Source organism: Cupressus sempervirens, chromosome 4 (genome assembly GCF_028749045.1).
Source record: "Cupressus sempervirens isolate cs-2001-9-10 chromosome 4, ASM2874904v1, whole genome shotgun sequence".
NCBI lineage: Eukaryota > Viridiplantae > Streptophyta > Pinopsida > Cupressales > Cupressaceae > Cupressus > Cupressus sempervirens.
In genome coordinates, this window is record NC_143121.1 from 500,794,815 (window position 1) to 500,808,502 (window position 13,688).

Consider the following 13,688-nt stretch of genomic DNA (forward strand, 5'->3'; position numbering starts at 1 on the left):
AAATACTTTGACATAGATCCTAGGGCTAAATTGTGGCATAGAATAGATGAGCTTGGGATTGCTTTGTATCTTAGGGTAGTTGGCAATAGGCTTTATGAAAAGGTTAAGGTTAATATCAAGTATTCGATAGAGATCTTGAAGAAACTTTTAGGAGTGCCATTGGGGTTAAACAAGGGCGTGCCTTATTCCACACTCTTTTTGGTCTTTTTTTAACAAGCTTGAGGAATGAAATATTGAATTCTCAAGTTGGAGAAGGGGTTCATTTGGGGAAGTCTTAGATAAGCCTTTTTCTTCAATGATCTTATTTTGATTGCAAAATCAATTCATTGGTTGCAAGACTTACTGACTTATTTCCCTTGAGTTTTTTTGTAGTGTAGCACGTATACAAGTTGATATCTTCAACAATTGCAATCATGATTTTCTATTAGAAAATAAAGCAAAGAAAGTCAACATAAGTTTCACTTTGAAGGCAACACTCTTGAAGAAGTTAAAATGAGTAATAATATCTTGGGTTTGCCTTCAATAACAAGTTAATTTAGGAGGGCTGCAAAAAAGAAGAAGTTCAGGTGGATGGAGAATACTGTATTATCTTCAATATAGGCGCTTAAAGACAGATGGAGAATACTGTATGATCTTCAATATAGGTGCTTAAAGACTAAACTTTGGGATTGAGAAAACTATCTAGGTTCTTTATGGACTTATAGTGTTTATAGTTGTGCTTTATGGGTGTGAATTGTGGGATAGCAACACTTCTATTTAAAAGTGGAAACAAATTAAGAGAACTCAAAAATGCTTGATCACAAGATTAAAGGTTCAATTAATTATGATATCTTGTTAAGTGAAGTGAGCGTAGTCCCTATTAAAGCAATTGCTATGATGTGTTTCATAGTTTTTAAAAAAGAATTTAAAACATGGAAACGAGTAGATGGCCCAATATTATTTTCAATAATATTTTGAGCAAAAGAAAGAAGACTTGGATGAGAAAACAACATATGAATAAGTAAATGAAATATATATTTGTGTTTGCCCCATAGGCAACAAAGAGATAAAAGCTTTTGGTTTATAAAAATTTAGCATGGGGTAAAGTACTTGAGAGAAAAAAATGTAATGTTTTGAGGAGTTCAATCTTACTTGTGATCTTTTTCAAACAACTTACAAAAAGACTTGCATATTATGGAAAGCCAAAATTCTTATTGCTCAATTAAGAAAACTGTCATCCACTTCAATGTGAAATTGTAGGGAAAAAAAGCGTACTCTTTGCACTTGAATTTGAAAGAACTGATTTTCGATTGTGATGCTAATAATGAATACCTCCACAACTCGTTTGTGATATGGTCATTTCTATAAAGGAACTCTTAAAAGTTGAAAGTATATCATCAGCTTCCATAAAAAAAAATTAAAAATACTTAAATGTCAACAATCAAAATAAAGATATATAGATAAATTTCTTACAAACTATTTAACTAATTATTAATTATTAATTATTAACGCAAACTCTTCAATCTACAGTTAATGATTCGATTAATTGATTTTTCCTGGATGAAGTATAGTAAACTTTTTACTCAAATAATTTTTGATTCTGGGTCAACAATCCTTGCCTCTGTATTTTTTTAAAATCCAAGCCTGCTGGATTTGTTTTATCCTAAAATGTACAATACTTTTATTTTGGGTCTGGAAGCGTAAGATAGTTGCTTAGGTTGCATAGCACAAGTGTAAGTTGAGGAAACACGAAAGCTGCGAAGTTCGGATGATCAGTTATTGAAGCAAGCTAAACTAACATCACCCAACACTGAAATTTGAGGCAGCAGTAGAGGGAATTGAAACCGATGGCAAAAGCCAGTGACAAGAGGTAATCACCCATCCGATACGCACAAGGATTGTACATATTTATTATTATGTTATGTTAAATTTCACAATTTGATGAAACAGGAAAAAAGAGATCCCGCCAGGCAGCGTGATGAAAGCTGTAATTAGACCCGGTGGTGGTTCAACACATCCTCAGGAGGGAGACCAGGTATGCGTTTCTTTTTACACACACATCTCTCTTTTCATTATCATCGTACATTTATATCCCAAACATTGCCAATTGTTCAATATAGAGTAATTTTTTTCCCTTCTAAACGACGATTTACTGAGTGTATGCAGAATGTTAATGCAAACATAACATGTGCAGTTTTTCACAAATTCGTACCATCTAAGCACAAGTTGTGCACTTATCACATAGACAGAAACAACCGCATCGCACGAACTGATAATGAGACAACTATTAGCACAATAAGCAGCCCATTACATTAATTCTTATGAAGTGCTTGTTTCTAGTAAATGCTATCTTCAAGCTCACTTCTTTCATCTCGTCACTTAAATATAGGATATATGGAATCTGTTGTAAACCATATAATCATTTGACATAAATAGTAATCTAAGGATAAACAGAGCAGTTCATTTACTGAAAGGGTGCAATGAGTGGGAAAACAACTGTAGATGATGAACACTTGATGTGCGGTTTACCCATCATTAATTGTTTACCACATCAAATTGGCCAGAAAAGAACCTCTTGCACTAATAAACATTGTAACAGCAACAATAAAAGCAGTAATGGCCCTTGAATGGCCATGACAGCTGACCCAGCAAGGCTTCTTCCGGGTTGCCATAAGAATGTGTTATTTCTTACTACTAAGCTGTAGCAACACCAACAGAACGCAGCAAGGAGATCACTCAAATGTAGGAGCATCGAAGGCATTATGAAGGCAAAGGTGCATTGAAATGCTCCCAGCATCCCAGATCATAGCCAACAAAGGCACCCCAAAGATGGGGCATACTGATATTTTACCCCTTAAAAATTATAACTCACCTGTGGAGGGTATTCGGACATTGCCTCCTGAAGAGTCACCAACAACAACATAGATCTTGAAGAACTTGGAACATGTGAAGTAAAACAAAATTGAAGATGATCATATGGAACATCATACAAGGTCATCTTGGAAGCCCTATGGTAAATAGCATTGTACCACCGTTTTGCTAGTGAAAGTCATTGAGACCATTGTGCTTGCTAGTTTGACCTAAAACCTTTCATTAATGTTTCTAAGCATTTATCAATAGTGTACATTTGGCCATCAGTCTAAGGATGAGTACTCTTGTTGAATTAGGTGCTTTGTAACATAAATAAATCTTTGTAAAAAGATGTTTGTGAAGGTAGGACATTGATCAGTTGTGATGAAGCTAGGCACACCACAAAGATTGAAAATTGTGTTTGAGATGTGTTATGCCATGAATACTAGTACTACTAGGTAAGGGTGGAGTAGGGCATGAAAATGAGCATACTTTGTGAGACAACCAACAATCACTAAATTGACATTCATTTCCACCCTTAGGAAGACCCCACAATGAAATGGATGGTAATATCTGCCCAAGTTGTGTCTACAGTAGGAAGTGGTTGTAGTGATCTATCTTGGCAGTTCGACAATTTCCCACTTGTTGTACTGATACATTTCATGCTTGAACTCAAAGCTTTTGACATACTACTGAAGTTTTCCCTAGAAGAAGTTTTGCTTGATGCATTCCTATTATTCAATAATTTTCGAGTGCCTTGCTATGTAGTACAAATGAAGTTCCATGACTAATTGATGATTTATAAATAAATACAGCCATGGTATTTCATCACTTGTCTCATTGACGTAAATGCTGACACTAATGGAGGATGTTGCTTTAGCTATTAAATCCAATCCTAGAGGAATTACTTCCACTGAGTGGGTAATAAAACTGAGAGAGCATAATGAATCGTCTTTTTTACATTTATGGGAAAGTGCATGGACCACCACACTTCAATTGCCTTTTTTAAAAACGATCTCATAATCAGGACCTTGTATCTTAGTCACCCACTTCTATTTTTTAGAGGACACCCTTTGCAACATGGACAACTGAAGTCTGTTAGATCAATTTTAATTTGGAAATTGAGGCCTAATAGTTAAAGACACCATTGTAGAACTACATTTATAGAACAAGTAGCATCTCTTTTTCATAAGTTGAGGTAGCTGAGAGATCCAGAAGAGGTTGCAGAAAATAAGATCATAGCATTTGATCAGCAAATAAACTTTCCCAATCCAAAGCAACGGGATGCAGATCCCAGCCAGCCATCACTGTTGCTGCTGTATGTATTTGTGGCATTTGCAGTTGAAAAGAGGTTGGTGTGGAGGCAGCGCGCAGAAATAAGTGAAGGCAGTGTGCAGATTTTAATAAGTTTGTTTTAAAAAAAATGGTTTTAACATTTACATGGATTAAAAGCTAATGCTTTTAAAGCTTTATTAAACTTTTGATTATATTTTTTTTACAAAAGATTTAAAACTCTGTTGGGTGAATATGAGTTTTATCTAAAGGAGACAATTTATATAAGAATTTGAAAGAAAGAAAGAAAAGATATAAGAAAATGGTATATTAATGAAGTGCAATTTCTTTTAGAGCAATTATAAAGTTTTTTTTTGGAAAGAGAGTAATAAATCTTTTGTAAACTAAGTGGATCATCGGTTGAAACCGACACTTCTCCAAAAATTATAATAAAAGAAGAATCATTTTGTGTGTGGGCCCCATTTGAAGGGACAAGGAGAGTATTCATATGCAGATCTGTCTTGGATTTTGTGTTGAGTATTTGGGTCATGAGCATTGTTTTATGACAAATATGGTAGGCAATGTAAAGTCTAATGTGTTGATTCCCATCTATAAGAAGAATTTTAAGTATTGGTATACTAGAATACAAACTCTGCTCAAATTTAAGGATTTGCAGGATAGTGTTCAACAAGGATATGTCGAGATAGCAAATGTAAATGCATTAAATGATCAACAACAAAGCAAATATAAAGAAAGATAATGAAGCTTTATTCTTGATTTAGGGTGCAATTATTAAGCTATTTTTCCCAGGATAAGTGGTGCTGTTTATTCCAAGCAAGCATGACAAATTTTAAGTAATACATATAAGGTGTACAAACTGCTAAGTTGCAGGCAATGAGACAAACTTTGAAATTGATTAACAAATAGTAAATCTTTCAATGAATTTCCAACAAAGTTAGAAGGTTTAATGAGTTGATGAAGGTACTAGGGGAAGATGTAGATGAAAAACATGTCATTGAAAAGATTTTGAAAAGCTTGATCATAACATTTGAAGGTGTGGTCTGTAGAATTGAGTTTTCTAAGAATCTTGCAAATATGAAAGTATGAACTAGATAGAATTTTATTAGCTGCTGAAGAAAGAATGAAAAGTAATGAAGAAATCTTGGAGCGAGCATTTTCCTCTGAATCAAATATAAGGGGAAAAAGAACACATTCTTCAAGAACCATAGTAGAAGTGATGTAACAACAAAAAATAATACAAAGGTGAGACTAGTGATTCTAGAGGAAAAGGAAATTCTGAGGAAGAAATAGCAACTTCAGAGGAGCAGGAAGAGGAAGAGGTAGAAGTAATGTGGGAGAAAATACTAAAAGGATTGTGCAATTCTTTCCTTGCAATAAGTTTGGACATTATGCTTCAGAATCTTGGAGTAAATAAAGGCGAACCAGAAAAGAGAAGTGCTCATAGTGAAAATAATGTGCTGTATATAGACTTTGGATGTTCTTCACATATGGCATCTAATGAACATCTATTTGTCAATTTCGATCAAAAGCATCAAAGTACAGTTGTACTAGGAGATGGTAATTCTCGTGGAACCAAAGGTATGGTACAATTGCAGTGAAACACTCCATTATGAAGTCCACACAAGCCATAAAGACAAAGTCGCTATATGTTACTTATAACCTTCATCTGGGTTGAATATAAAATAACTAAATCATTCCTTCATAATTTTTGGCATGAAAACTTCAAGGAATCTTTCCTGTATTTCATATGTGCCAAGTTCAATCGAAATAGTGAAACACTCTGTTTGTTTGACATCAATGACAAAAATAGTCTCACAGACACGTCATCGGTACTTAGCTTAATAAAAGGGATCATCGCTGTTCCTCCTTCGGTATATTGGAGATCAAACCCAACCTTTGATTTTGTGACCACTAAGCAATTCACTGACCTTAGATATGTGGCAAACTATTGTTTTCTAATAAGTTACTGTCATAAAATTGTGTAAAACCTGGAGATTGCAATTTATCCATGTAGACTACAATGGGAGACGATGCTATAGGCTGATTAATTATAAAATGGGTTTATCAGTCTTTCTTAAACTTGATCTTCCAGATACTTCTCTCTTATTTTATTTGTGCTGCACAAGTGATATTAAATAGTCAGGAAAAATAAAATTACAAATATTTCTATTCTAGCTTAAAAACTTGTTTTTTGTTTGTACTGCAGATTTTATTCCACTACACAACCCGGACTGAAAGTAGTGTGGTTGTTGATTCCACAAGGTCAGAGTGTGGTGGTAAGTGCTTTAGTCATTAGCATGTCTGTTTTCTGTTTGGTTTTCTTTCCTCAGCCCAATAATGATGGAATGCTTATGCTAAATTCAGTTTGTTTTGGTGAATATTTATGATATTATTTCTGAAATCCATCTTATAATCATAATAAATGACTATGAAAAATGTTCATTATGCGGAAACATAAATCATGAACAGGCTAAACAACCCTTTATGCTCTACCAGTTGAGATTATATTGGTAAGTACCACATTGTCTACAATTGTTGCAATGACCTCAGAAATCTTTAGGTTTATAGGATGTACTTCACTATAGAGACAGATGTCTTGTGATTGTTATTGTGCTGAAACTCTTAAAGTCTAGGTTGGTTTTGTTGTAGTGGGCAGTGTAGAGAGTCTAATTTTCAAAATGTTTTGAATTCCTTGGACTTGTAGGAATCTTATATGCAAAGAGTATAGTAATGTAGAAATAAGTAGTCTTGGGTTGAATGGGGCCTTTTTGTCATGTCCCCTTTCTAGCGACATGACTCCTACAGTAGATTTGCCTATCATTGACTCTCGTAGGCAAATGATTTTGGAGAGAGAGTCATCCTGTTGCCAGAAGATTGCATTTTGCTCTCGGAGAGTTATAATTAAGCCTACATCCAGTAAGTGGGGCCTACATGTTCTAATGTTGAATTGAGATTGCACTTTTAATTTTATAAAGTTATTTATTTAATTTTATAAAGTTATTTAATAATAAAGTGCATTATAATAAGATTTTATAAAAGATGTTTCTAGAAGCTCCCAGCGACTTCTTAAAAAGGTGAATAAATTGAGGGCAGGAGGCACCCATTTGGACAGGCGATTTTGTGGATTCAATTTTTATTCATATTGGAGCAATTTGTAGCCCTTGGTCTGCAAATTTCCATTAGATCTTTGGGAACGAAAACTCCCTTGGATCTGCATAACTGAGGAAGTGAGATATCTTCCGAAGGGTTGCTCATGGGAGATGGTGTTCAGCCATTTCATGGTGGATAAATCTGGAAATTGATTTTAAGGGTTCAAATTTGCAAAGAGGAGTGAGGAGTTTCATCCAGCATTTAATATATCCAAACAAGAAAATTCGAGTAAGTTCTGCAGCATTTAGTTTGGATTTTCGGAATGTCAAGCTAGACTCCAAATGTTAAATCGAAATTTATTGTTTGGGTAGTATTTTTCCTTTACAACTTGAGTGCTGCCGTTCATGGATCCAGGCGCCCCTTTCCAATATATTTTCGTCACTTATTTGGAGAGGAAAAATTACAAAAAAAAGCGATTTTGAGGATGTCATCGTAATCGCAGGTGTCAGTATCGAATGAGAGTTTGGGAAGAGGATTATATTGGGTAACAATCTGCCAGACACCAGAAAGGTAATCGGCTACAAAGGTTCAAGACGGCAAGATAAGCACAAACCAATACACCGTCTGCTGAAACGCGAATTACTGCAGAAGGGACATGGTTATAGACTGCGAAGTAAATCAGAGATCATTCCGATTCAGTCTGGGTCAGTTCGACAGACATCTAAGGGCAGAATGGCGGGTGAAAGTTTGCAAACAGGCAGGGAACGGAGGTGCAATTTCGGCTTCATGCATGTGACAACCAATTGAGGCGGCGATTTCAGGTTCTTGATATTGATTTGGTTGTCATTAAAATAAACAATTAAGTGCAAATTGTTTATGGTTCGTTCTAGTTATAGCAGTCCACTATATCAGACGCTGTTGTTCATTAGCCTAAATTGAATTGTTAGCTGTTTCATTTAAAGCTTATATTGCAATTGTTATAAGTGTAACAGTCCAGTTCTTGAGGGCATATTACAATCAGATTTCCTAAATTTTGTTGGTACTGTTATTATATTGTGTTTCATTTGTTTACATCAATCAAATTTGGTGAATTTGATGCTACAACCTTGAAAACAATATATCTCTGACCACTAAACAATTGTATGCCAAGTACTTGACTAAATTTCACAGTTCAGTATTGATCTTTTTAGAAACCCTATTAGGGAGGGTCATCTCACTTTTGGCCTCTGGGCTAGATTCCAATGTATATAGATGAGACACCAGGGCAAGCTTATACAAAGTAGTGAGATTTGGAACTTGTAAGAATGCTTGTGGTCCAAATTAAAGGAGAGACTCATTAAAAGAGAGACCCAAATAAGTTCGATTAATGGCTTGTAGGAAAACTATAGAAATCAATTCTAAATGTGTGGGTTATTAAAATGCCAGGCTCTGCATCAAATTATTATTTTTTCCATTTGATATGCCATGTCTCTCATCTGCATTTCCAAATTATTATGTATTCAACACATAAGTTGTTATCCACATATTTACTGTAATCAAACTTTTTCACATGACTTCAATTATCAGTAAATCCTATGCTGTTGTCTTGGCTACTTTTAGAAATCCACTCACATAATATCCCTGTGAAATCTATGGACATGTAAACAGTAAAGTGATATGCCAGAGAAAAAAAACACCAAGAATTCATATTTTCAATTTGTAATTTCAAGTACCTGGAGGATGGCTCAAGTTCAACCATTCAATTATTGGTTGCCTATATAATATATATAAATGTGACAGATATTTAGAAAATCATGAAGATGACCCAGAAAGGAAATTTATGTTATATAAAAATATATGGAAAAAACTACTATAGGAAAATGGAAATAAAAAAGCACACTTGTTATTTTGCAAGTTCAAGTGCTGGTTGGGCAAACAAATTATTTTCGAGTCAGGGTAGGTGGTCTATATATCTGCTCTTTTCATTTTATGTAATATATGGTTGTAGCAGACATGTGCACACACAACTTTTCACCAGTCAATAATAGTATTTAGAGTTTTTATTTTCTATGCATTAGCCCAAACCTAATTTTAGCTATAAATAGGAGCTCTGACAAATCCTCTTAGGGAATGGTTGAGGTGTTTTCCGTTACTTTTCGCTTTTGATTTAGAAAATTTCTTCAATTTGTTTTGCCACCAATCTTCAATTTTAGTTAATTCTGAATCTACAATAAGAGCAATAATTTATCCTTGGGCATTAGTTGTTAGCTAGGATCTTGGCAACAAAACTGAATATTGGCATAAAACAATGGTAATCCTATGACACCAAATAAATAAGCCCAGCCCCAGTTAGTCGGGATGCACACAAAGGGGAACAGAGAATATTTTTATGATTGTCAACCTACAAATTGCTGCTTAAAAGTTTGAAGGATGGGCAGTTGATATTAAATATTTTACAATGTTTTGACTACCGTTTAGAATCTTTAGATATAGGAATTTATTGATAAAAAGTCTTTCTTTAGACACAAATATTATATAATAAGAGAAAGAGATACTTCAGGATAAACAAAAGACACTGATCCTGAGATGGAGCAAACATCAGCCAAAAGTATCAGGGTTCAGAAATAATGGGTATCAGCTGTTCAAGTTTTGAAATGTCATATGTGAGAAGAAAGGAGGTTTACCTGAATGTGCTTATTGGTCTTTTTATTTTCTAGATGCTTCAACTTTTGAGGAATATGATGCTAGTTTGTAAACATAAGCATGCATTGCATATGATAATTGTGATACTTCTTTTTCGAGTATAATATAGGATAGATTTAATATATTAGAGTAATTTTATATGGTGGCCAATTTATTGGTGTTATTATTGAAGTTCTATAAGATTTATGTATAATTCAGATACAAATGTAAAAAATGTTTATCTATCAATGTTAACTAGCTTAAAACTGAGCTCATAAGATTGCCATCATTAATATATAATTTGGAATTAATCATCAAGAATATGATTTAAAAAGGAACAAATAATATCTTTAGAGAATTTAATTAAATCAATTTTATCTCATTTATTTAAAATTATAAATAATTTTGAATAGTAATAAGTTCAATACTTATCTGAATTAGAGCACTTGGAAAGGCCACTCTCACACCTTAGGAAGATTTTAGTGGCATTGGACCTCATGGCTATGGCAAATTTTGGAGAACTGGCGTAAAACCAGAGCATTTGCCTACTTGCACAAAAATGTCACTTGCAAAAAAAACCTTGGTCAGGACAATCCCGAATTTACTCTTTACCTTGAATCTGACACACCTCTGTGCCCCTTCTCATGTTGAAAGCTGTCATTGATATCAAAGGCAAGAAGACAATGTTGTCATTAATGTCAAAAGTATTTGGACAAGATTATTATTGATGCCAAAGGTGTATGAGTGAAATTGTTGGTATGATAGTCATTAACCTCAAGGAGTTCATAGATAGAAAATTGTTGATATGATTGTCATTGATGTCAAGTAGTACATAGATTGAATATTGACAGATGAAATAGTTTCCATCATTGTTGTTGATGTCAGATGAGATCAATGTCAAAGTGCTCTCAAGGAAATCATGAAAGGCAAATATACATATGTATTGATCACCAATTGGAATGGTTTATGGCAGTTGCAGGGATAATTAGTAGTTGTTAAAAAGTTAGTCGATGGTTTTCACTCTGACACCCTTATATATGGCATTGTACTTGTCTTCAAGATGAGGTTATGTTAGGAAAGTAATATCATTGTGAGTATTCTGGAGATACTTGGAATTCTTATATACCTGTGAGTTCTCTATATTTTGTGCATGTGTACTATTATAATTTACTTGCATTCTATAATGTTCTAAGCACTATCATATGGGGTAACCATTTGGCACCATTGTTGGAAATAATAGGTACTGGGGGTGGGGTTGAATCAGTAGTATAACAATTCTCCTACTTTTACTGATCACCTTAAACTTGCAGCAAAATAAACTTTCAAAACTATAAAGCATGCAACTGAAATGAAATGTATAAATGCAATAAGAAAGATAACAATATGTGCACACACATAACACTCACATTTGGTTTCGTGGAAATCCTGGTCAGAGGGAAAAGCCACAGTGGGGATGACACCCACAATCTTCTCACTGTGGTTGAAAAGAGTGCTATGTTAGGAGCTTACAATTTGTCACTTTTTAGGTAACTCACCTTGTTAGGAGTGATTGATACCTTGCTAGAAGTATCTCAAGTCCAATTACAGACTACTATGTTGAAGGATTTCAATCCACTATGTAGTGTTCAATCTGTTAAAGGATTTACAAATAAAGTCATACTAGAGACTACTAGGTTAAGGGATTTAGGCTTGTTGAAACTGTTAGGAATACAACAAGAGAAATTGACCTGTAAAAGGCACTCCTCTGTGCTGATCAGATCCTTGATGCTTTGTCCTTGTCCCCAGTTCAATCCCGTAACCTCTCTGCAAATAGCTTTGTTATCGCAGCTCAACCACTTCATCAGTTTTTTGCATCTGCAACCCCATTTCTCTCACTTCCATTGTATTTCATAGCAACTTTCTCCTTATAAACTATCTTTACCTTCGATATGAAAACCTAATTAAGGTTTTCCATTTCCCTCCAAATTGTTTTTCCAATCTTAACAAACTCGCAAATACTTGGATTTCCTTACCATGTCGGCCAAATCGCAATGTAATTTTCATTCCCAATGTGAAATATTTCTTCATTTTCATTCACCCAAACATGTCTTGAATTCATAAATAAATTTGTACACAATTCCATATGAATTGATTCATTCAATTCCTCGAATAGTGTAATATATTTTTCATGTTGTCCAGATTTGTTGAATCTTCCTCCTTCATGACTGATTTAATCATTTAGGTAAAACTGGTTCATGTCCTTTATCTTTTACCTTTTCTCTGTACTGACCGATTAATAGTTTCTTCGTTTCTGCCTGTACCGGGAGTTCACTTCACCGATGTCTTTCCTATTCATCGATAACAAAACCTGTTCCCCTTTATCGATCAGACCTTTACTGATTGGTTTGTTTATTGATTTCCTTCTTAACATCTCTTCACCGGTTGGTTATGACTGCTTACCGGTAGCCTTAATCACTTAACTGTGTACTGGTTGATGAAACTCCAAATACTTATATAGAACATTCTTACTTATATAGTGGTTTGCCAACAATGACAACCATACTCTACAAAATCATCATCAATGTCATTTACCAACATATTTGATCAAATATGGGAATGAATTACCTAAGGGGACCGTAAACGTATGACATGGTGAGACCCTATAATGAGCCAACTAACAAGTGAAGAAGTCACTAGTAATGAAGTATTCAAAGGGAAAGAGCATTGACAGAGGATTGTGCAAATATATTGAAGCCATCAATTGGGGCTTATGTTGGAGGGAGGCGGAATGCGAAGTCGCCAAGAGCATGGTTTGGATTACTCAGGGTAAGTTCAGAAGTGGATTGTATTATTTGCCATTTGTTAAGGCTTTTAGCACAACACTTTATTGTTCTCAAAAAACCACAAGAAGAGGAAGATCAAGAGGATCGCTGTTAACAATTATTACAACGAGACAAGGAGAGGCCCAAAGGGAAGAGGAGCAGTGTGATGAGAGCCATCGACGACAACACATACTCAATCCATATAAATAGGTAATTGATGCCACTAACTTTGAACAAGTATAGGCAGAATGTTTTGAAGGGACAACAGGATGAGGATGAAGCTCTACAAAGAGCATTGAGCACTGCCAAGTGAAGATGGTTGGTACGGAGAATGGCTGAAGGATACCTGAAGAGGACTCTGGGACCATAAAGGGGTTACTCAAAGGGAACCAAGAGAGTATCAAAGGATACAAAGTAGACCAGGGTGCCAAAGTGTATACTAGTGGGGGATTTGCTGAAGATAATTATCTAATTGATCAAAAATTTCCGACACCGTCTGGGACGTTTAACTTTCACACCACAGGAAAAGCAGGAACTATTGAGGAGTAGAACCAAAGACCTAGTAGCAAAGGGAGTCAAGGGGGTCAGAGGCCAGAAGGACACAAAGTACAAAGCACGTGAAAGGAAAACACATAGAGGATATGGGCGCTCTAAAAGTGTCAGGAGGACGTAGGGTTGCTGTAGCCAAAATGATTTGTTCGGGTCTAGTGCATTGAATTTGGGAGCAATTCCAAGTGGGCCGAGTACACATACTGGATCACAAAGAACTACCACAATATCAACAAATTAGAAGTTGTCGAAGTTTATGACAGATGGGTTGGGTGATCTTGTCTGACATTGCAGGATGTGTGAAACAATCTGGTTGGCCAATGGGAAGACCAAGATGATTGGGTAGTAAAATTTCCCGCCACACTATGGGGGGTGGCAATAGATTGGCTCCCTTGAAGTAGACAAAGCCAAGGTGGGCACACGACTTGACTTGAATGAGGTATTTGAGGCAGAGTTCAAATTGCT

The 13,688-nt window shown here is 35.1% G+C and overlaps 1 protein-coding gene across 1 annotated transcript in view; it reads left to right on the forward strand.

Moving 5' to 3' along the window:
• Positions 1–1,184: 1,184 nt before the first annotated feature.
• PAS1 (FKBP-type peptidyl-prolyl cis-trans isomerase family protein) overlaps positions 1,185–13,688 on the forward strand; it is a 324,212-nt gene continuing 311,708 nt past the window's right edge. The window contains exons 1-3 of the mRNA XM_089825670.1: positions 1,185–1,849; positions 1,930–2,014; positions 6,329–6,398. Coding sequence (XP_089681796.1) covers positions 1,827–1,849; positions 1,930–2,014; positions 6,329–6,398 — 178 coding nt within the window. The 5' untranslated portion in view covers positions 1,185–1,826. The remainder of the gene's footprint in view (positions 1,850–1,929; positions 2,015–6,328; positions 6,399–13,688) is intronic.